General features: G+C 28.5%; 1 protein-coding gene across 1 annotated transcript in view; it reads left to right on the forward strand.

The window, feature by feature from the left end:
* Positions 1-22,087, forward strand: part of LOC113370552 — a 368,301-nt gene extending 346,214 nt beyond the window's left edge. The window contains exon 5 of the mRNA XM_026611235.1: positions 21,877-22,087. Coding sequence (XP_026467020.1) covers positions 21,877-22,031 — 155 coding nt within the window. The 3' untranslated portion in view covers positions 22,032-22,087. The remainder of the gene's footprint in view (positions 1-21,876) is intronic.
* Positions 22,088-26,347: the final 4,260 nt, after the last annotated feature.

Here is a 26,347-nt window from a genome sequence, read left to right on the forward strand (position 1 = left end):
AAACTCAAATTAAACTATATATATATATATATATATAGATCCATCCCATCAAGGTCAAATCAAGACCCGAAACGTATGTTTCTGAATAAAACATTTTTTTTCAATAAAACTGTTTTTAATTACTGGATTGATGCCCAAGAACAATTTTATCATATTATTTATCATCTGAAGCAAAATCTCTCGCTTTATATATATATATATATATATATATATATTCTAGCTGACCCGACAAACGTTGTTTTGCTAAGTAATGTATATTCTAATCAATTTCTAGAGATATTCCGATATCCGAGATTCAGATATTCCGAGATTCAGATATTCAGATATTCCAATATTCCGATATTCCGATATTCCGATATTCCGACATTCCGACATTCCGACATTCAGATATTCAGATATTCAGATATTCAGATATTCAGATATTCAGATATTCCGAGATTCAGATATTCCGAGATTCAGATATTCAGATATTCAGATATTTAGATATTCAGATATTCAGATATTCAGATATTTCGACATTCAGACATTCAGATATTCCGATATTCCGATATTCCGATATTTCGACATTCCGATATTCAGATATTCAGATATTCAGATATTCAGATATTCAAGATATTCCGACATTCCGATATTCCGATATTCAGTATCAGATATCAGATATTCAGATATTCAGATATTTAGATATTCAGATATTCCGATATTCCGATATTTCGACATTCAGATATTTCGACATTCCGATACTCCGACATTCCGATACTCCGACATTCCGATACTCCGACATTCCGATACTCCGACATTCTGATACTCCGACATTCCGATACTCTGACATTCCGATACTCCGACATTTCGATACTCCGACATTCCGATACTCCGATACTCCGACATTCCGATACTCCGACATTCCGATACTCCGATACTCCGATATTCCAATAGAGCTAAATGTACAAAAATGGCAGTTTTTGAGAACTAAGCGTCCGATTTGAATGATTCAAAGAACTCTCTGCTTGTTTTAACAAAATAATTGCTTTTGGAAAAAAAATTGTTATAATTTTATTTTAATTTTTTTTTTCTTGAAATGTTTAAGTTACGAAGTTTCAAGTAACATTCGATTAATTAACGAACAATTATCTGACTACGTTCAGTAAAATTGCCAGTCATTGTAGAAATGTATTTTTTTGATGTCTTTCAAAAATTCGTTATCTACACCTTTTTAGCCAACTTGGAACGGCCAGGTGGCAGACACGTTTAAAACCTTATTTAATTTAAAGGTATTTTACAATAATAATTACATTTTTAACTAATGCTAAATAACTACCAACGGAAGAAAATACTTTTATTATGGATTTTCAAAGATTACCGATATTTTGTCAATACAATCAAACTGGAAGTTTTATATACTTTCTATAGAAAACAGTATTGTATAATCCAATCCAAGTTTTTTTTGGTCTTTCGACTTATATTGTCGTAAATATTCACGTAAAACTTCCTATTAAAAGTAATTGAACACCATATCTCAAGAACGTTTGACATTTCACGTAATAGCCACCGTCTATTTTTTTATTCGAATTACGCTTCTACAAAAATTTTCAAATTAAAATGTAAAGTTTCTACGCGATTTTGGAATAATATCTCACCTTTTGGACTTTCTCTGGATTGGCACGAATTTTTCAAGACTAAGACTGGCCAAATCGGTTTAGACGTTTTCGATTTTTACTTAGACATTTGAGAGAGAGCTCCATTTTTATATATAAGATATACTAGCTGACCCGGCAAACGTTGTTTTGCCATCAAAATATTTTGCTGCTTTGCAGTGGTTATTATTTGAACAACATGAATCAACCTGGATCCAATATCATTGATCAAAATTTCCTTAAAATTTATATCAATAAAAAAAAAATTAAAGTTTAGCATAAATTTATAAAATTTATCATAATTAATAAAGGCTGGGACTAACACTCGAGAAGTGCGAGGGTTTGGCTAACTTTATGCGGTATAAACTATTTGTTAAACAATAATTTATTGTTGATTTAATTAAATGTAATTATTGTTAATTTATTTAAAGTAATTGTTAATTACTTAGCAGTTGAATATTTCATTTTTTTCCTCATCGAATTGTTATTTATTGCATATTATCATTTGTCAACATATGCGGGCAGTCGGGCCGCAAAAATATCTGCTGCGGGCCGCATGCGGCCCGCGGGCCGCTAGTTTGACACCCATGCTCTACGAAGTAATGTGTCAGAACTCATCTTCTATTATCTGTGCTCCGTCTGGATCGTGTTAAACATCATTCACGTAATTAAATGATGCTTTTCTATGCATTACGAGAGATTAAACACACGCACGGAGGAGCCGCTTCGGGCATCGTCTCGTATATAGTATATAAAGCATTCATTCGAGTAGTACTGAGTACCGAGTACCGAGTACCGAGTACCTATCTATCGCTTTGTTGCATCTTTTCAATTATTTTCATTTTGTTTTCTGCCGTTAGTCATGCAAGACGAGCACCGGCATTCCTTCGTTTTTCTACGGATAAGTATGTAGATCAGCGATATTCTGTTAGAAATCGGGAATAAAGCGTGTTATCTTACGCCCATTTTAAGATATACAGCCATTCTGATGTTCTGTTGCAATTTTACTATGCTCTTGTTTGTTTGCGTTAACAGTTAGTTTGTGCGTTTAAAATAATTTGCTTGCGAGTCGAATTTTAATGATGAAAGATGATAACTTGAGTAATATGATCTTGAATTACAATTTATTGTTTTTGAATTTTTTTAGTCATGGTGGGGGTCACGTGATTTAATTGGTGGACTGTAATTGATCCTTCTGTCATTATAAAAAGTGAATAACTTCATTAAGTTTCATTTTATGATATATATTTATACTCAAATCTGCATGTTACTTACCTAATTCTTATTGGTCTCACTTATAATAATCTATAGGTATTATTTATTACCTCTGCCCCGTAGGATTCTAAAAAATTACCGGTAAAATCTTGACAAAATATATGTAATTATTTTTAACACCATTTTGAAATCCATCATTGAAAATCATTAATTTTCAATTGATATAATTGAAATTGAATAATTTTTAAAATAAATTTAGCTAGTTTGAAGTGACATTTTGCCTTATGCCAAGTTGCACGAACTTCCCGATATGTGTAAATAATCGATTTTTTTAATTTATAAATGATTTACCTGTCCACCTGTCCACTTGCCTACCTCTTTACATTTATTGCTGTATACCTGCTTACCTAGCTACTTGTTCGCATGTCTTCTGGTTTATCAGACTTCCTGTGTACCTATTTATCTGTCTACCTGTCCGTTTATTTACCTATCTACGTATCCACCTGTTCACCTATCTACCAGTCTAATTTTTTACCAGCTTACCTAATTTACAGTTTATCAGTATACCCGTATATCTGTCTACACGTCTCATTTTCTACTTTTTTTCTAATTTATGTGCCTGACTGTATAGTCTGCTGTGTACATGTCTGCCAGTTGTAACTGCCAACCTTACTTACCAGTCGATTTTTTTTTTCTTTTTCTCTACCTGTTTACCTGTATACCTCTAATATTTTTTGAATGATTCAAATCGGTTGAATCGATTGAACTTGAAAGGCGATATATCCATACATACAAACAAACACACTTACATCTATTTTTTCTAATGTATGTCAACATTTTCAGAAAACTTTAGAATGTAAAAATATGCATACATTTTAATTTTCGATTTTTTTCGATTACAACTTACACTACGGGAAGTTAATAAAAGCTCTCGTTATTATCACATTAAATTAACTGCACCATTATTATTTCAAATTACTGCCTTCAATATGAGATGACCATACCAAATCACTGTATACGAAAATAATAGAAATTTCACGTAATTTGTTCATAACACCTATTAAAATATGATACTAAGTGAAAAAAATGTATAACAAACGATGATTTTTATTTTTCCAATTGCTTTATTTATGAAAAAATTATTGCAACATTTTCTAATTAGATTGTATCATATGTTGCAGATCACTTGATGTGATGAGTGAAAAGTGACAAATGATATTTCTAAATAACTAATTGGATTGTTATACCACGAAAATAATAAATGAATCTTCGTGGAAATCTTCTTCTTCTCAACGGTCAAATAATCTTAATTAATATAGCAAATACCTCGGTTTCGTAAGACAAAACTTATAAGTCGCAGTAAGCTTATTGGTCCCCAAGGTGCTGAAAATGTTTATTTGTTTTGTACGAGCGAATGTCCTTCCTTTGCTTCACCTAATTAATATTCGCGAACAGTAATGTCTTCAGAGGACATCCTGACACACAACACTTATGCTGACGGTTTAATAAGAAATGCACGTGCCATCCGAAACCGCAAGGTTTAGTCTTTGTAAATCCAAGATTACGGTTGAATTAGTTTAATTTAGAAGGATCAGAAGAAATAGGCTTATTCGGATGCGCACAGAATATTAATATCTTTCAAAAAATAATTAGAGAGTGAATGTTGATCTAAGAGAAAACGACAAAGAACTGAAGACTGCAAATTTTATTTCTTGTAAGCGGACGGAAGGAAAGAGTAGAAATTTACCTTTGATGGTTTAATAAGGCAAGTTCTTGCGATTTATAATTCTAACGTGTTAAAATGAGTTTTCAACCTCTTCGAGAGAAATATAATTCTTTAAATTAATATAATTCTTAATATTTCTATGTTTCTGTTCAACTGTTTCTTTGTAAAATAGTATTGATAATAAGATTCTTACTTGACCTTTAAAAATACTATTTTTTTATTAGTTCATTATTGTCAAAAGTTCTTGTGTCGCCAAATTTGTGATAAGTTGTTTATTATATAATTAGATTTAAACTTTAATTATAAATAATTTTTTTTGATTTGGAAAAATTACATGGAAATTACTATTGTAATTATACCTTCATTTGTAAATGATCTAAAAGTTAGAACTACATCATGGTACTATATGATATAGTTTGTAGTCTTTATTAGAATTTATTATAATTCTAGCAACACATGGTTCATCATCATTTTTTTAGTTATACCTTATTTCTTAATCCTTAATTTCATTCAAGTTATGTTCAGACCCTGAACTCAATCAGCTTTATATAGTAGTCCGTAAAATGAACTATCGATTTTTTGATCGGATCAAAAATCGAATTTTGGCAGTCCAAAAACAACTAAAATTATATGTAAAATTCGACTTTTTTTTAAAAAACGCCGTTATTTTGTCAATTTTTGATTTTTTTTCTTTATCGTAGTTCATTTTACAGACAATATTATCTAGTTTAACAAGAATTTTTTTTTAATTTCATCCACGCCGTTGGAGATTAAGATTAGAACTTAAAAAATATTTAATTTTTTTCTTACTATGTATTTTTAAAACATGTATAAATATATTCCTAAAATTTTGAAATGATTGATAAAATAGTTTTTCTAATATAAATTCTCAAAAATCACCTTTTTTTAGGCGGTTACACTAGTTGTGCCCCTTAACCTAAAATTAAATCTTATGCTTGAATTTGTTAAGTAGTTGTGAAGAAAAAATCAGTTCATGTAGTGTAACACGAATAAAACTCATTCGGTAATGTTCCACGGTTGTCGGCAACGCTCGTTCCCTAAGTGACATCACAGCCCTCTTCTATCTTTTGACACTTTATAAAATGGAAAACATAAGAGGACTAGCAGTCCACGCAGTGTAGATTCTATGCTTCTGATTCATTTTTCCCAGTATCTTTTAATTTCAGTGTTTAGTCTCTGATTGCGATACTTGTTCTTTTCAACTTATAATCCCATACGTGATGACACGTTTTGCCTTTTGTCATTCACCGCGATTGTTCATACGAATCTGGTTGATTCGATATTAATAGCGCGGGCAAGGCGAAGCACGCGTCCGTGGCATCCTCCCAACCGGCCAAGTCTTGTGTCATTGCGCTTAATTACATAATATCACCTTATTTTATTAGTTTTATAACGTCCGTTGGACGCTTCATTGCGTCTGCCTGCGTGAGGTCTGAAAAAAGGCCGATCTTATACAACAGTATTAAAGTGGAATCCATGTCTAACTACCGAGGTGGCTATGGGACAGGGATAGAAAACTATAGGAAATTATAGAGGAAATTGACCAACCTTCGACTTAAAAAGTTAAAAAAATCTTTTTTTTTTAATTCATTTTCTTCATTCACTCAATATTCCAAATTCTAAGTCAAGGCATTATTTTACATCAAATACTTCTTCTATTAATTCGTTTACAATATCTTCATTTTTAACTCATTCTTCTTTCTTCTAAATCCATCTTCTTCATTTATTCCAGCCCCAACGTTTCTGACAACTTTGTGATCTTTATAACTTCTTTAGTAAATTTAAATTCATATTTAATACTACTAAAACTATTTTACAATTTTCCAGTAAATAATTTATATAATTGATAACTTCACAAATATCCTCCAATTATTATTACCATCATATTTTTTCGGCCTCACATTACAATAGAGTCATAATTCTATTCTACGTATCTTATATTACATTTTTTTATAAAATCGAAAATTTAACTACAACTTTTAATATTCAAATGTAATTAAATTGACGCTATTATATTTCGTAATTCAGAAAAGCATATTTTCATATAAATTTCCAGAAATTTCATTCATAAAAGCTCAAACAAAAAGACTTCTGCAGCATTGTGCAATTCTTTAAGTGTTATAACACTGTCTATATCAATTTTTGTGATTATTATGAAAGACTTTTACAGCATTGTGCAATTTTTTTTAAAGAATTTTAACACTGCCTATATGAATTTTTGTGATCATTATGAAAGATCTCGATCTGTTTGTTCTGTGTAGATTTTTGTTATTAATATTTACTAGTATTTATTTTAGCATAGATAGGTAACGATGAGAATTTAATAAGTTATTGTATTAGTGATGCTTTTATTCATTTTGTAGAAGATTAATATACTCCATTCTACTTTTAAAAACAGTTATGCTTACTTTATTTTCATAACTTATAATCATTATCCAAATATAACTTTATTTTATAAATATTATAAAAATAATAACTTTATTTCAAAACTACTTTCCATATATTTATCCATGTTTCTGAATTTCCCAATCAACCTTGTAGGAAAACATTATGCATTTATTTCATTAAATCAATTCGCTCCAAATTTTAGTTTCTGAAAAGTCTTATTAGGAACTTCTATTTATTTTCATACTATCTATCTACAGAATATGTTTATCAGAAGATTCTATCTTAAATTCTTAATAAATCATACCATAGATGATTACTTTCAACATTTTTCTTAAAACTGATAGCATTAGTTGCTTAAATGCTTCAAATAGATATTCTTCCAACTAGTAAAATCTTGATTAGGCATTTCTATTTATTTTCATATTATACAATGTTTTCTATTCTGAAAAATCACTATTGTATAACCTTGGCATAAAGCATCAATAGATCATCAGATAGTTGTTATTTAACTTTTTCTCAAGAATACTAGTACATATTTGTTTTAAAAGTTTTCATACAGATATTTTCCCCATTTTAAAACCATTTAATCCATAATTTAATAATTATTTTCGATAAACAAAAAAATTAAAAGAAAAAATCGGATTTTTTTCCAAAAATAATTGTTTTGCCAAATCCGCTCTCTCAAAATCTGCACTCTCTGCTCCGTATCTGCGTAACGGCTGGACCTGATTTTGCCAAAAACTAGTCAGCACATCTCCCTATCAATAGGAATCGATTGCTTTTTGAATTTCTCAAATCGGTTTATCCAAACGCCCGAAATCGTCGACGAAAAATTGTCTCCACACATACATCCATTTTTTTTGAGGTATGCCAAAATGTTCAGAAACCACTGAAACGTGAAGATATGCAAAAATTTTCATTTTCGATTTTTGGCTCATTACTATAACTTACCCTACGGGATGTTAATAATATTTAATTTTATTCCAATTCCAGTTATGTTGAAATCCTGGTTACACTTTTATATTTATTTCTGTATTGTGTATTGCTTTCTCTCCTAAAATCTCTATATCAAATAACTAAACCACAAACCCTCAATAGATCATCTGATCAGTTTACATCCAACTTCTCCCATTTTTGGTATGCCAACATTTTACCATATTTCCGAACAATCTCGCTGCCTAGATTTACTATTGGCACGCCAACCCACTCCGATTGCCGATCGCTGCTATGGGCAATCGCATCGCATAGAAGAACTTCTAGAAGTCTAGAACCTCGATCAACTATGTTAATATGGATTATAATTTTCATGTTTTAATACACTCTACACTTGTTGATTTTGTTTTGTTTATGATAAACTAGCGGACGTTCAAAGCATGTGTTTAAGATTATAAAAGGATATCGTAGAGATAATATGTTGAGCGCGTATTAAATCTCGTTTCTCGCATTCGTCTTGAAAATAACACGGTTTTTGTTGTGATCAATATTTTTATTAGCACGTCGTACACAATGAGGTGTTAACGATGTCATTTGTTTATGATAAATACTCGTTTCTTGAATCATATTAAAAAACTATATTTTACTTCTCTTACCATATAATTCTCTTATTAAAGTCAAATTTAAAATATATTTTTAACGTCACGTAGAGTAAGTTTTAGTAATCGTCCAAAAATCGAAAAAGTACATTTTTGCATATCTTTATGTTTCAAGAGCTCCTGAACATTTTCGCATACCTCAGAAAAATGAATGTGTGTGTTATGTGTTTTGTATGGCTACAATTTTTCTGACAGGCAGGTAAGCTGGCAAAGAAGTAGACAGGTAGGCAGGATAGGTAGACAGGTAAACAGTTGGACAGATAGATTATATATAAATAAAAAAATGATTAAATCGATTATTTACACTCCTCGGGAAGTTCTTGCAAGTCAAAATTCTACTTGCAACTAGTTTATCATATCTATCATTTTTAATACATTTTTGGTTCATTTTTACTTAGTTTGGGTCTCACTGAATCACGTTTCAAGACTTCCTAAACATTTTTGCATACTTTAGAAAAATGAATGTGTGTGTGTAGTATGTGCTTTGTATGGATACAATTTTTCTGATAGGTAGGCAGGTAAGCACGTGGCAAAATGACAGGTAAACAGTTGGACAGGTAGATCATATATTAACTAAATAAAAATATAAAAAAATGTGAATAAATTGATTATTTACTCTTATCGGGAAGTTCTTGCAGCTTTGCATAAGGCAAAATGCCACTTGCAACTAGTTTTATCATATTATTCGTTTTTAACACATTTTTGGTTCATTTTACCTTAGATCGGTTCTTACTGAATCTTTTAGGAATAAAAAATATTTTTCGAAAGAATTTTTTTAAATAACGTAAGAAATAATGCATTTTTTCAAAATCTACCTAAGATATTTCAGTATTTTGTCTGCAGTTCAAATTGTAATTACAATCCTAATGATTTTTTCCTTAATGAGTAATAATTGAAAATATTTATCATTTACTTTATAGTGCAAGTGGCTTAAATTGAAAGATAATTGTTGAAGTTCAATAGAACTTTCTGCAACATTTGCAACATTCTTCAGAATAATAGTACATTTGTTGATTAATCTAGTCTAGTCGAATTAATTATGCAAATCAAGTACATTCAATTAATAATATTTTTATAATTATCAGTAATATTTCTTAAGATTATGAGATAATATGTTATAAATTAATTTAAATTGTATCCGCAAATATTTATACTGACAATTTTTGCTAATTCTCATTATCGTCCAATATAAAGTAGTTTATTTATGTATATGCATACTTATACATAGTTGTTATCTATATGAAGAAATGCACTTTATTGCTTTTATTTGTCTTTAAGTATTATCGAAAGGTAATAACATGTTAATATATGTACCTACTATGTTTGTACAATGTATCTCTTGACTTTGCTATGTAATATATCTTTTTGCAACTTGTATGTGTGTAGTTTGATAATAGTAATAGTAATTCATTTATTATATTTTTTAGAACTTTGTATACCGTACACACACATAAATACACACACACACATACACATATATATATATATATATATATATATATATATTCTTACATACATATATATATATATATATATATATTCTTACATACATACATATAAACATAGGAGCTTTTTGGGCGAGCATCCATCCAAATAATTATTAAAAATTCTTTTTTTAAACAAAAATTGTTTGCAATGCGCTTCGACACGTTTCGATTCCAAATTCAACTCTTCTTCAGTGTATAAAACACCTAAATTATTAAGGCAGTACAATAAACCCAATTGACAGAAATACTTTAAAACTGTTAGTAAAAGGATAAGTTAGCAGGAACTACTGTTAAGAGGAAGTAGAAGTTAGTAGAAAATACTCTTAATAAAAATGGTAAAAAGTATTTAATTTGAAAATTTTGAAATCAAATTAATATATGAATGGAATTTAATATAAATGATGTTCATTCTAGACGACGTTTGCTGCAAAATTAGACTATCAGAAAAATTCGATTCGTGGTTGTATTCTAGAGAGCAATGAGAATTTTGACGATAATCATTATTATAATAGTTAATTACAAATGTTACACATACATACAGTTTTACCGTATTGTTAAGTTCAGAAATCAAAAATAATTTTTTTCTGTATATCATTTAAATCGTAGATTCAGTTTATCGCGCCCAAAACATTAGTGTTTTACAATTTGATATACATCACGAGTTTTCAATCATTTAATTATTCCGTCAACATCATAAAGCCAATGCGGTAGTCTTGTAGGTACACAAAAAATCCAAGTAATTACTTTATTTGCATACTGGACAACATTCAACAAATGCGAAGTAAGAAGAGTCTTCGTACAACTAAACAGATTAGCTACCAAGTCAGTTTTTCTTCCTAGCGACATTCTTTAACTGGATGCTTAATGCATGTAATTAATTCTGCGCACCAAGATTTATTATTATAATCATAGAGTTTTAATTAAGATACTTAAATGAATATATTCGATAATAATCGGATGAAAAATGCGTTACTATGACATTGATTGTTATTTATCCTTTAGTAGAAATGGAAATTTATTTCATTCGTTTCAGAGGTATTTTAAATTTTGTAAAAACACGATTATTATATTTTAAAAACAATATATTCATAAAAAATAGAGATAACATTTTTTCCAGTAACATGAATCGTGGCATGAATTGTGGCGCCAATATTTGAATCTTGGGCCTTTACTACCAATATTGCGCCCATATTGACTGGAGCTCGTTTTTAAATAGACTTTGCATACAAATAAACACACTCGCATATTTATATATACACGAATATAAATATATATTTTAATTTCATTTTTCTAAACTAAATGCTTCATTTGTTTTCCGAAAAAAAATATTTCACAGCATTATGAACATTTGCTACAAATATGATGAGATTCTCATTTTCGCAGGATTCTTGGAGCTTCTATTGAAATGAAAAAATGTAAAATAAAAAAACACCGAAAATTGTTTTATACATTTACGAAAATCTATATGTAATTGATAATTTGATTTTAAAAATATTGATAAATGAAAAATTAAATCAATTTTTTTTAAAAAAAAAATTATTCAGAAAAATAGTCATAAATAATATTGTCAATTATATATATATATATATATATATGTATATATGTATATATGTATATATACAATCTTGGCATGAGCAAAATTGATTACTACATAGAGCAATTATTCGTGAATATACAATTATCTTCAATCATATAATATGTTTAACAAATAATTAGGAAAATAATGGCACTCCATTACTCAGTTCATTTTCAACGATACATAAATAAATATTAATCACAATGAATGTTAATTATTAACTAAATGACTGCAAAATGATTTATCTACCACACGTACAAAAATATAGTGAATACAAAAATGTGCTTTTTACATAATTTAAGCATACAGATGAAGTTCTTTCGCAGGTAAATGTTTTCCAAGAATTATTTACTGTCATTATGTCCTAATATTTATAAATATACATGTGTGGTGCATTTTAGGAAAAATAATAAAAATAATAACGATGGATATTGTTCAAGAGAATATTTCAATATTTTTTTTATTTTGCTACGCATAATAAGAATGAGTAGAGGTGATTACAGGTACCAGGGGAGGACAACATATTTAATAAAAACTCCAGTAGCCTCAATTCAAATATTATGCTCAATATAGTTGTTGGCATAATACGCTACCTACCTCGGTTCCCTGCTTATTAAAACATATTGTCTCCATTCCGCTTAATACGCTTTTTGGAACAACTTTAGTCCATTTCTTGGAAATGGTCTTACTGTGGTTTTACTGTACATACATACACCATTTAATACAGCGAAATGGGCTAGCAATTCTTAGTCTCAGATTATATCCCAACTTTGGTCAGCTCGGTATCAATCAGTATGATAACAGGTCACGTCAGGTCGTGGGTATTGCTTCCTAAAACATGTCAAGTCAAGCTCTAAACAAGCCATATAGAATGATATTAAAATAATTACTAAATAATCTCATTATTACACTCGTTGTTTTTTTTTTAATTTTTATCATCCCTGACAAAAAAAAATTGTTTATGAAGCGACGTGACCGTTTGCACGCCTCAGGAGCAGAACTTGTTTGCTGTCTTTCTGTGTACCGATTTTTTTTTTGCTAAAACCTGGCTTCTTCTGACGTCATATATCAAGCACGGCGATGAGATAAAAACAGCAAACAAAAATACGCCAGTAAACCTATTTCAAGACATCATATTGTAATAACACATTTGTTGGTAATCTTTGAGAGAATCACTGTCGTCGGTTCAGTATCTTTTCGGACTAATGATTTTGCTTTATTTCTGATTTTTGTCTCGTTTCGAAATAGCCTACGCAGGGGGATATAAATAGATTTTGAGTTATTTTTAATATGATACATATATATCATTTATATGTTGTTTTTTATGTAAGCATTCAAATCTGCGAGAGTAAACGTTGAGATGTTAATCCGTAGACTCTGGTTTCATCGGAACCTCGGTCGGTATCAAGCAGTATGATATGTATGATAGATTTCACTTCAGATGTTGGACGTTCCACCAGATATTGGATCTGTGGATGAATGTACTATTTTATTAAATATATAGGATAAAATTTTATATTGGACATAAAATCCAAAATATATGAAAATGTACAACTATGTTTGGGCTTGAGTTTGCCTTATATTATTGTGAATATTTTATGTAATATAATAATCTAGAATATTCACCACCAGTCATCTGGATCTAGTAATAGATCTAATAATATTTAAAATACAATTTCATATCAAAAATAATAGAATAGCAGCTAACATTAATATTTAAAAGAGAATTATATATCAAATATAAAATCCAAAAATAATAAAAATATGTTAATATGTACACAGGAAAAAATTACTAAGACGAGAGCTTTTAGATATGTGTAATTTTTTGTGAGTATTACTAACTTTAAAAATATCAAAAATTTAACATGCCTTATAAGTTTCTTGTATTATACACATTAAGGTAGCTAAGTAAATCTAAACTCGAAATACGAAATTAAAAGTCCAAAAATAATAAAAATATGTTAAAATGTACAAATGTTCAATTCAATGTTTTCAAAGTTTTTTATGCTATTGTGATGATTTTAGGAATAATAATAAACCAAAACATTGTATGTCATTTTAAATGTTCTACGTCATCTGAATCCAGGGATATATTAATCAACAATAATATTCATTATACAAATTTTACCCAACAAAATAACAAAAGATGCAAAAATAAAAAAATGCATACATATGCAATTATGTATGTGTCCAAGATTTTTTTCATTATTATGGTATCTTAAGTAATAATGACCTTGTTTTAGACGTTTTAGCAGACATCTGGATCTGGAAATAAATATACTGTGTTAATTATTATTAATATTTAGGATTATTTTTTTTAAATAATCACAAATATTAATCACATATTTAATTATTTGTACATCATTTATTTAGTTAAAAACATCAGTAGTATTTAAGAAAAAATATTACACACTAAGTATGTAAAATTTGATTTCTAAATGCTTCAAATGGTTGATACATCTGGATAAACGAATATACACTGCACATCTGATAAAATAAAAAGTTTATTTCATTTATAAATTTTAAATGTCTCAACGTACAATCATATAGGTCTCAGTTTTTTTATATATTATGCTATATATTTTAGTTGATGATATTCAATATTATTCTAAACTTACACGAGACATTTGGATCTAGAGATGAATCTCCTATTTAAATTAACAATAATAAATTGGGTACAATTTTATATGAAGAAATAACAAAAAATTTGTATGCATCCAAGTTTTTATATTTTTTATAAATATTTCAGCTAGTGTTCAATAAATATTCAAATAATATCATTATCGAATCAATTAACAAAGCGACAATAACTGAACTGTTAATTATTCTCTTCTTGTTTATCCACAATCTGATTTCAATAGCAAATCGTCTCGATTTCTCACATTTATTACCCGGCGTGAATTGTTTCAATTTGTTAATGAGAATGCTACATTATGTTTAAAATAATAATTATGATTATAAAGCCGGTGAAAGCGCAAAATTAATTTTTTATCGTTTTGGGAACAACACGCATTTCAGATGCATTCAAAGCAACATTCAGGCTTTGTGGACAAAACAAACAATTAACCGAGAAATTAATTTCTCAGGATTAACGATTATTTTAATACTCTGTGAAGAAAGTTTCACTTATAATATTTCATGACAAAGTGTAATAGGAGATTTAAATAAAATGTTTATTTTCATCTTATGCAAAGTAAATTTGCATTAAAACTTTAAGGTTAAAATATAAATATAGTAAGTTAGATTAGAGCCTCAAAATTTTATAAATTACGAATCAGTTTTCTACGAATTTGGCGTAATATGTTTCTCTTATCAGCATGCTTCATGACGATACTGAATGTTTTAAATTTTTACGATAGTTTAAATTTTAATGGATAATAATAATAAATTTTACAACAAACCATCAAGACATTACATCAAATATATTACCAAATACGTGACCATTGCCCATTGTTCTTGGCTATTGTAATTGCTTAAACAGTTTCTTGTTATATAATCGAACCATGCATCGCGTCAGTTTTATAAACAGGAAAAATTACTAACACGTGCTTTTAATTATGTTTAATTTTGCTGTGAATAATTAGCTAACTTTGATAATATCAAATTGTAACTCGATTTAAACTTATTTTGAGTCATACATCTTAAGAAGCCACAGTAAATCTAAACAACTGATCAATGTAATCTACTAATTTTATAAAGCATAAATTATTTTTAGGAAATTTTATTCTCATAAAAGAATATTTAGCGATCTTTGAAATAGTACATATTTGCGTCTAGATAGATTTTTTTATAAACAAGTATGTAATATTGTGTTTGTAGTAAATTTTTACAACTTAGAGAAAGTTAACGTACGAAATTGAAATTATTAATTACTCTAGCTATGAATAGCCTTAAGGAAAATTGCACACACTTATAAATGATTGACTTATTCAAGAAGAATTCAAATAATGAACAATTGAAATTGTCATGGTAAATTTTGATCCTATTATTCCAAACCATTTTTTGTAGCCTATAATTTTTTAGCATAATGAGATGTATCAATGTACAAAGTTTCATCAAAAACATCTTTTTTTTTCAATAAGCAACTACAAAGAAATCCTCTAACCGATTTGGCCGTTAGCAAAAACTACTTGTAACTACCCTTAAAGTTATTTTAAATACATCTTTAGTAGCTGAAATAAATCTAAGCAATTTATTTATTTAATATAAATTACTTTTATAAATCAGTTATGTGTTTTTGGCAAATTCTCTTCTATAATTCGATATTTATAGTGATCTATAAAGTAGTATATTCTAATTTGATTCCAATTGAATTTTGTGTTAAGGAAGTTTTTCAAATGTTCATAGTGGACAACTATTATATGTATATATTTCATTACAGAAAAAGTTACCAATATAAAAATTATTGAAGTAAAACTTCTTTGGGCGCAAACTAGGGTGCAAATCCGTACAAATGCAACGGAAGTGCGTTACGGCAGATAAGATAACAGTCGAGTGCCAATGATTCGGTCTCATCATTTCTTGTGAACGTGTGTGTGAAACTCTTTTTTTTATTTAACTTACACTTAGTTAATACATTAAATAAAGTTGCATAAACTTCCTGATATATGCAGATAATCGACATGAATAAAAAAATAGTTTTAAGCAATTTAATGATTAATTTTCATAGTATTTTACCAACAAATTTTAGTTAATTACAGCCATGTTATATTATTAGATATATTTAAGCAATTTCAATTAGAATTATTGTGTTTCATTTTGTCGATCAGTATAAATATTATCATCCCAGGTGTAAAATGATCGGATATACACCCAATCAAATTTATTTCGCACGTGTTCTTTAATTGGATATCTGATTCGTATTACTAATTAAATGCTGCTGGCACTGTTTTTGCGAAAAAGTTCCATGGTTTAATAAACATCGGAAAAATTCAGTTCATTTGTTAGACAAATTATTTATTTTAGATATTTTTGACGTTTGATCTTGGATAGAAACACTACCTGTAAAAAAATGTTTAAATTTCTGCTTTATATCAGAATTGATATTCTCACAACTAATCCAGAGAATATATATATATATATATATATATATATATATATTCATTTACAATATTATGTCACTAGAATAACAATAGTTTGTTTCTTGGTCATGGTCATGTAACTGTGAACTTTTCCTCGCAAAGTTTCTTGAAGCCATTCTTTCAAGCCCATCAAGCATTCTAGCGCTCCTTTATATTATCTTTTCATCATTTGACATCAATGTCAGTTTATTATGATGACTCAAAAGCACCAGAAACTGTGCTAATCTAAATTCAACAAAATTATTTACGCTGAATAATTACATAGAAGAGAATTCTTTAAAAATAAAGACATTAAAAATATAAAAGGTACTCGGAATTAAGAGTTTGCGTATCAAATTGTTAATAAATCACAACTATTATAAATGTCGGTCATATCGTATTTATTTATGTATAAAATGGGTTTAGTTATTTTATTGGAAACTATTTAATAGCGTACATGACTCTTAGAAATATCGCTAAAAATTGATAGATATATAATGAATAAAAATTAATGGAGTGTTAAACGGAATGAATACCGAAAGTATGTTAAATTGCGCATTTTTATTCCATATCATTTCATATTTTATTCATTATATTTTATTTTTATAGTTTTTAATTAATATCTTCCTATAATAAAATGTAAATTTTAATGTCAATAACAAGTTAAAAGTGAACTTTTCGATTGGTATATTTGTTTAAGTTTAAGTTAATTTAATTAATTATATTATCAAGTATATTGTTAATTTTAAGTTTGATCCAACACTTATTGCATATAGTCTCTATAGAAGCTCAAGCTATGTGGTGTAAAAAAAAACACCTTAAAGTTTTCCATGGCAAAAGTATAGTCAATAAACAATAGTAAATAAAAAAGTAAATTAAGTTAAAAAAAGCAACAACACATGAGACTAGTTAAATAAATAGTTATTCCAACTCTGCTAATGAATATTTTTGACAAATTATCAGATCAAGGTTATACACAGTGTTATATCTCTTATTTCTTATTATTTCGTAAATTTCCTTAAAATTTAACATACTGCATTGGATTTGTTTGTCTCCTATCTGTTTCATTTTACCCCGCCTATGGGGTAGAACGGAGCAGGTGACAAATTTTTGAAAAACAAGCACAATCTACAATAAACCACATTTCAGCAAAAAAACAAGTTTCTACAATGATGAATTAGCTAGGAGTTTTACTAAACATAGTCTGATAGTGGTTTGTTTGATATGTGTAATTGGTCTGGGTTTCACAATATAATTATTTAAAATCAAATTAGACCTTTGTCCAAAACAACGGGCTGGCATCACTAACATTAATAATAAGCCCTTCGATTGAATTATAAAAAATCTCCAAAGTTTGGAATTGCACCCTGCACTTCAGCGATTCTGATCAGAATTTTTGCCTTATTTCGTAGGTAGCTATTGATTACAGTTGACGTTCACACATGAATAAAATACATTTTTGTTCTCTGTTCTACCGTACGTTTTAAAAATTTTATAAAATAGTATACATTTTATTACTTTATAAAAATAATTTATAGCATATCTCATGTTTTAACTGATGATATAAATCACTTTTTTAATTCATTCAACGCATGAAGGAGCCTCAGATTTACTAGTTTTGCATTGATATCTCTCTAATTATGCTACATCGGCATATAAACAATAGACAAACGCAATAACTGGCATACATGGGCGTGAAAACATATTGTATAATCGCAAGTGCATTCATTGATTACTACAAACACATCGTTTTGCAAGTTTTTGCATTAATTGTTTATAGAGAAAACCACATAGCGTACGATACTTTGACTTACTTTAGTGGATTGCAAGAAATTAACATAGGCAGGCCAATAGCTTTATATATATATATATATATATATATATATATATATACATATATACTAGATGACCCGACACGTTGTCCTGTACCCATGTCTACCAATTAGTTAAATTTACCAATTAGTTAAAAATTATTATCTTATATTATTTTAATTTTTGGCACATCTCAGCTGCTTTTCGGCAACAATAATGTAACGGCAACATTACATTTTTCTTATTCATAATCATGAATATATTATATTTTAATATTGTCTTAGCTCATAATTGAATAGAAATGTTTGGCAAATGACAGTTTTCATTTGATTTTAATGTCAAACAACGCCTCAAATATTTTCAATGTCAATCAATGATAAGAGTTTTTTTGAAATTTTTTCTAGCTATTTCTACAATCTTACTACATTTCTATAATTAAAAAAATCCTAAAAAAATTTCTTAACAAACTTCTGAAAGATTTATCAAAATCCGAATAATCGTTTAGGAGGATTATCCTTTCATACCCCATTACAGGAGATTTTATATACGAGTATAAGATATGTATATATATATATATATATATATATATATATATATAATATATATGTATTACAGTCGAGTATGTTGCTCGGTATGGGCGTGTTTCTTGCCTCACAATGTTAAATTTTAAAACTTTTAGTCAAATTAGTTTTCAAATCTTTTAGTTATTCATAATTTTTTCTACAAAAATGTTTTTTTCTAATATGTTATCAGTTTAATTTTTTAAAATAAAGTTTTTTTTTGAGTGTTTTTGTCCTGTGGTGTGTATAATGTTTCTCTATGTTATAATTAATCTATATTGGTGTTTATATTAGTTAATAAAATTTTCAAATTGTTGTAGTTGCTGAATGATGACACGCATCTTGTGTCGAAACGTATAAATAAAAGTTTTTATACTTTATACCTTTTTTATTTCGACGAATGGGCTGCTAGTTACTTTGAAATATATATATATATATATATATATATATATATATATATATATTTCCTTCTAATATTATCAATTATTGACCTTGCCGACTAATCGAGTTAATCATATGCACTTCATGTCAATACATTGTTTTTATTTTGGACATTACGCATTGTTATAAAAACATTTCGTTGTTATTATTGTTAATTGTTATAATATTTACGCCTTTGCGTCGTCTCATGTGTAAATATATGCGATTCAATTAGATTAAAAAAATGACTAAAACAGGTTGCGTTTTCTTTCTATGTAGCAACCAATATAACTCGTTTTCTTAAATATGATAATGAAGATGACATTGTTTTATTAATGTTATATTGAAATATTGTATCAGTACTATATTTAAGTACCTATAGTAATTTATTATAGTCAAAATCGTATTTTGTTAAATATGGAAGGTTTACTGTCGCGCAAAAATTCGGATTAGCTAATTTTCTCGACGCGTCAAATCGTTCTGAATCGTATGAGACCAGATTTATTACAAGTATAATCGTGCATGTCAGCCGATTTTTTGCCTTTCGTCAACGTTTTCTCAAAAACATATTTGAGAAATTTAAAAGCAATTCTATGTAAATCGATAAAAATCTAGCGTTTATCAGTTATGTGCAATGATCAGCCTAGCCGTTTCTTTACAATTAACAGAAATTATAAGAATTTTTGTCCATGTTTTAGCTCACAATCTTAAATCAATTTTAAAAATTCAAAAACTGTTCGAAAGTTATTGGTTGGAAATCGCGTTTGCTAGTTCTTAGTAAAGATCGGCCGGGACATTTCTTGGTAGTTAAATATTGTATTTATTTGATGATATTGATTAAACGATAGATTTCATAGTATAAAATAACATACTAAAATATTATATACTAAAATATTATATTATTCATGACAATAGATTCGATAATCTGAAATAACATACTAAAGTATTGTAGATCAAATATTACATTATTCATGACAAAAGATTTTATTGTCTAAAATAACATACTAAAATTTCAACTGAAATTTGTTCATTCTTTTCATCTTACTGTTTACAGTCTTACTGTTTAGTTTTTATCTATTTTCCAGATTCTAATTCTACTCAACTCCTTTCTTTTCTTTATACTAAAATAGACTAAAATATTATATTATTTATGATGATAGATTTCACAGGCTGAAATTCTAAACATACTAAAATATTATAGGACTTACGGTTAGCGGTTGAAATATAAAAAATCACCAATGTTTGGAATTTCGCGGCGCATTTGGGCGATTCTAATCAAAATCTATGCCTTTATATATGCCTATCAGAATATATGCCTATATGTTCTACTGATTACAGGTGACATCCACATATAAATTAAATACATTTTCATAATCCGAAATATTGATTTCGAAATGAAATGTTGTGCCAAACAAAATAATTTAATTTATACAATTTTGATGTTATGAGTATGCTTCAAAGACATCAATTGGAAGATTTGAGAATTTTATCTAAAAAGCTGAAACTCAATTCTTATTGATTAAGTATACGTATCAAGCAGTTAAGGGGCACATCTAGTGTGAAATTTTGAAAAAATCGATTTTTGTTTTTTTTTTCATACTTCGGTAGATTACACCCATTTATACTTGTTTATCTATGATTACACCTTTAAAAATAACATATTAAAATTTCAAATCGATATCGAATTGAGCTACAGCTATTTAAAAAGTATACATATAGTATATAGTACAACGATCATTTTATCTTTAACGCGTTTTTCTTGAAACAGCATTTTCCGAATTTGCTGCAGTGATTACTCAAAAACGAATGATCCGATCACTATCAAATTTTTTTTACATGTTCTGTATATAGTTCTCCGTAAAATGAACTATCGATTTTTTGATCGGATCAAAAATCGAAATTTGGCAGTCGAAATACGACCTAAATTTTGGGTAAAATTCGACCTTTTTTTAAAACGTCGCCATTTTATCAATATTCGATTTATTTTTTTATCGTAGTTCATTTTACAGACAATATTATCTAGTTTAACGAGAATTGTTTTTTTTATTTTTTTTATTTCATCCACGTAGAAGGCCGGAATCACTGCAGCAGTTAAGGGCCTTTTTTTGTCGCGCCGTTGGAGATCGACGATAACTTAAAAAATATTTAATTTTTTTCTTCAAAAATTTTACTATGTATTCTTAAAGCATGTATAAATATATTTCTAAAATTTTCAAAGAAATGATTGATAAAGTAGTTTTTTTTAATATAAATTCCCAAAAATCACATTTTTTTAGGCGGTTACACTAGTTGTGCCCCTTAATGCAATTTGCTTTAAGGAAAAATGTTTAGAATAAATTTGTCTTTCATTTATGTCAGATGTTATATATTTGTTTTTTCTGTCCACAGAATGTGATGCCTGTAACCGACGTCAAACAAGAATCGTAGCGGAAATAGAGAACCCACCTCAAAGCGCAGTACATTTCCGTTGGTTTTCATTGTGCCTGATCAAAGTAACAAAGAGAGTGGAATACCATGCGACATATACGGTGATTCAATATTAATTCGAACAATCTCTACAATTGATACAATCATCGGGCGATAACAGGTAAGCAGCCAGCAACCAGGCAGAGGCACTTCGTCCAGAGTCGCGTCTCCTTGTCTCATGATCCATTCATAAGTTTTATCGCACGGCGTTGGCGCGGGCGCGCGGGGATCGGCGATCACAAGTGTTTATTTACGCGATCCGTCCGAACGATCCGAACAGTTTTCATCGAGATCCTGGCGACGGAACATCTTCGCCGAGTGCGGCATTTAGCGCCTCGGTTAATTCGCGACAACTTGTGTATTGATTAGATCAACATTTGCAATTTTTGTTTAGAGTGGTGAATATCTTTTAGAACAGGTCATGCCATCGTAGTCTCATTCTTTACGCGCTCTGAGATGGGTGAACAAGAAACGAACAAGCAGCTGCGTGACAGCATGGAACACAAGGCAGTTGATGAGGTAGACTCATGTGGTAAAATCTTCGAGGCCAAGGCGCCTCGGATAGATTTGATGAACTTGCTGGAGTGTGACGAGAACAATGAGGAATCCAAAAAGTCAGATGAACCCGAAAATACCTCTGATGAACCGAAGAAGCGTTCGCTTTCAGCGGACAACACTGAGACAAGTTTCGGTAGTGGTGGCAAGACGGATTCTCAGTCCACCATAAAACAAGTACAGTGCATTACCAACAATAATAACAAAACAGTGCGTCGCTTTCAGTTCAAGCGTCCGCAGATATTGCGTTCCAAGTCCGTAGACGCGTTATTATTAAGTTGTCGTTGCGATCGTAAAGTGACAGAATTATTTAAATCGTTCGAGCGTTTAGATTGTGGTAATACAAATAACTCAAATGTGAATAGTGAAACTGGTGCAATTGAAAACACAGAAGTGAAATTGCCAAGTGACCTCATGACTCGTTCAGAGATTATTGGTACCAATGCTCACATGCAGGCGAGCGCTGGTCCAGGCCGAAGGGCGGTAAACGCCGTCACACGCGGTCTTAGGCGCCTGGTCAGGAAACACTGCAGCAGTCTGGATATTAGCACGCCTGACCCCGAGTTCAAGGTGGCTTATTTGGGAAATGTCGTTACTGGCTGGGCTAAAGGTGAGCCTTCATTTAATTTAATTTAATTATATAGCGTCTGTAGCAATTTAAACATTCTATATAGTTACACTTTTATAAATGACTTCTATTAATTGAATGAAATGCACTATAATACCATTGAATTTTATGGCTGTATCTCCTGAAAATTTTTCCGAAAGTTTGTTATAAATTCTTTGGTTTATTTTTTCATTTCACCACCAATGAAAGAATTAACTAAAAATCACACACACACACACACACACACACACACACATATATATATATATATATATATATATATATATATATCGCGATGTCCATTTTCAATTGAGGATATAGATCATAATATGTTTCCAATTGAAAATAAGCCCATCTCGGGCACTGCGGTGTGAAATCGAAATGGGAAAAACTCTCACACTACTTCTTCCCTGAATCGAGTTGGAGTTTAACTCAGCTCACGGACCTGCCTTAGGGCAGCACTACCCATTATTTATATATATATATATATATATATATATATATATATATGTATATATGTATATTACATACCTGCGAATTTGCATATGCATAATATTCAAATATATTTTTAAAAGAATTTTTATATCATTCTTAATAAAAAGCATAAACTTTGCATTCATATTACAAATAAGTTAAAAATTTCGTAGCAGAATTAGTAAATATTCATACTTAATTTTTTATAACTTATTTCTACATTTTTTTCTACTTTATCCCCTGATCAAAAATAAATGGCAATCCTTGTCACTTCAAATAATTTTGTAAACAATAATATAGAGCACTTGATTAATAAAATAAACATATTTATCAAACAAGTCATTTAAGAAGACAAATTTTAAGAATTCGTTCTATTAATTTTATGAAGTAGATGCATTTTTATTATATATTCTAACAACTAATAATAATACATAATTTTACTCGACAATTCTCATTGTCTAGAGCTTTTGTTTATAGCTAATCTAATTTTCAAGAGATATTATATTATATTATACTGATTTATATATTTATCATCTAAGGGTTTTTTATTACAAATTCAGACCTAAATATTTAGTAAAAAATAGTCGTCTATGAAAAAATGTGATTTAAAATTGGTATTCAGATTTTCAGATCCGAATTTGCTCCAATCAATAACAAATTGGATAATAATAGTTTATAGAAATAAATTGAAATTTATATCAGCATTTTTATATATTTCTTACTAAATTATCATGAACTTTGCGTTTATATTACAAATAAGTTCTTAATCATAGCTGAATTAGTGAATCTTAAAAATATATTTAAACTTGAATTTTTATAACCCATCTCTATCTTTTTTTTACTTTATATCCCCGATCAAAAATAAATAGCAATATCTTTGCAAACTCAAATAAAATCTATTCGTATGTTTCAAGTAAACATTCGTTATAACATAACTATTTTAGCTTTATTGATTTGTTATTTTATGAACCAATTGCATTTTTATTATATATTCTAACAACTAATAATAATACATAATTCTATACTATATAATTCTCATTGTCTGAATTATTTCTTATTGCCTGTTAGAGCTAATTTAATTTATATGGCATATTTATATCGAATTATAATTTTATCACCTAAGAGTTTTTTTTTACAAATTCAGACCCAAAAATTTAGTAAAAATAGTCGTTTATGAAAAAATATGATTTAAAACTTTTATTCTGATTTTCAGTCCCAAATTTGAGCCAATCAATAACAAATTGGAGAATAACAGCTTATAGAAATGAATCAAAATTTATGTTCATCAGAATTTTTATATCTTTCTTACTAAAATAGCATAAATTTCGTATTAATATTATAAATAAGTTCTTAATCATGGCTAAATTAGTAAATCTTCGACTTAAAAAAATATTTAATCTTAAATTTTTATAACCCATCTCTATCTTTTTTTACTTTATATCCCCGATCAAAAATAAATAGCAAAATCTTTGCAAATACAAATAAAATCTATTCGTATGTTTCAAGTAAACATTCGTTATAACATAACTATTTTAGCTTTATTATGAAATCAGTTATATAAATAGCACATCTTTGCGAATTTTGCAAGAAATAAACGTGTAACATCATAGCAATCAAATGATTTTATTGCAAATACAATAATATAATTATTAATAGTACATTTATGAGCGATTTATTTCTGATTTATATACAACCGATACTTTCCGGCTTTTTTGTTATAAATTATACAAATAAAATTTAATAATATTTTTAATTATCTTAACAAAATTTGAATTGCTTGTCTCTTAACAATTTTCAATTCTAGAGTGCCCATTGTTTATCTAAACTATGAACTATAATAATGTTTTTTTCAATAGCTAAAATTAAATAAATATCATTTTAATATTTATTTAACCAAAATTTTACGGATAATAAAATAATGACCAGTTCACAACAAATCTGTAACTTTCCATGTGCAATATCCAAAGTAAAATTTTATAAGCCTAAATTAATTCTGTTATCTCACGTTTTGTTCCAAATAATCTCGTACAACTTTTGGGCTAAAATATATTACGAAAATAAAGATAAATTATCATTTCTCAGAAATAACTAACAAACAATTATTTTTAATTTGATAATAATATTAAAGTAATACTTTTGTCAAGGTTTGAAAGATCCACTCAAGATAAAAATGTACGTGAATCACAGGACGTATTATGTGGATTTTAGATATTGGAGTCAGGTGTTATGATATATTAACTGTTTAATGGAAATATGATACACATGATATATTATATATATATAATATAATATAAATTTATCGGTTTGTGTAACAAATCTATGATTTCTATTATACGTTCACTAATGTCTATTATCAGTAAACCACTGCTTTTGATTGCCTTGTAATTTTGATTGTCATTGTTTTTCGATTGGAAGAGTAAAAGTAATATTCCATATATAAATAATTATATATCAGCTTAATAACATATTATCTATAATGAAAAATTATTTACAAGCTTCGTAAATAATAATTTATCATATCATCAGAAAACCTCCATCGTTTTTCCTAATACAAAAGAATCCACACATGTCATTCGATGTCTTGTTTTCCATAAGCACCTTATGTAACTCAATGGCTGTCATATTTTTTACCCATCTGCCAATCATCTTCACAATAATGAATTTTTGCCAAGACACGTCTTAAAAACTATTTCCATCGTGATATCAGCACTTAATCAAACAATAAATTATTTTATACCACAAAAAATTATTTGCGTC

This window comes from Ctenocephalides felis, unplaced genomic scaffold, assembly GCF_003426905.1.
Source record: "Ctenocephalides felis isolate EL2017-DRISC unplaced genomic scaffold, ASM342690v1 CF-g0.4_SCAFFOLD_01492, whole genome shotgun sequence".
Taxonomy (NCBI): Eukaryota; Metazoa; Arthropoda; class Insecta; order Siphonaptera; family Pulicidae; genus Ctenocephalides; species Ctenocephalides felis.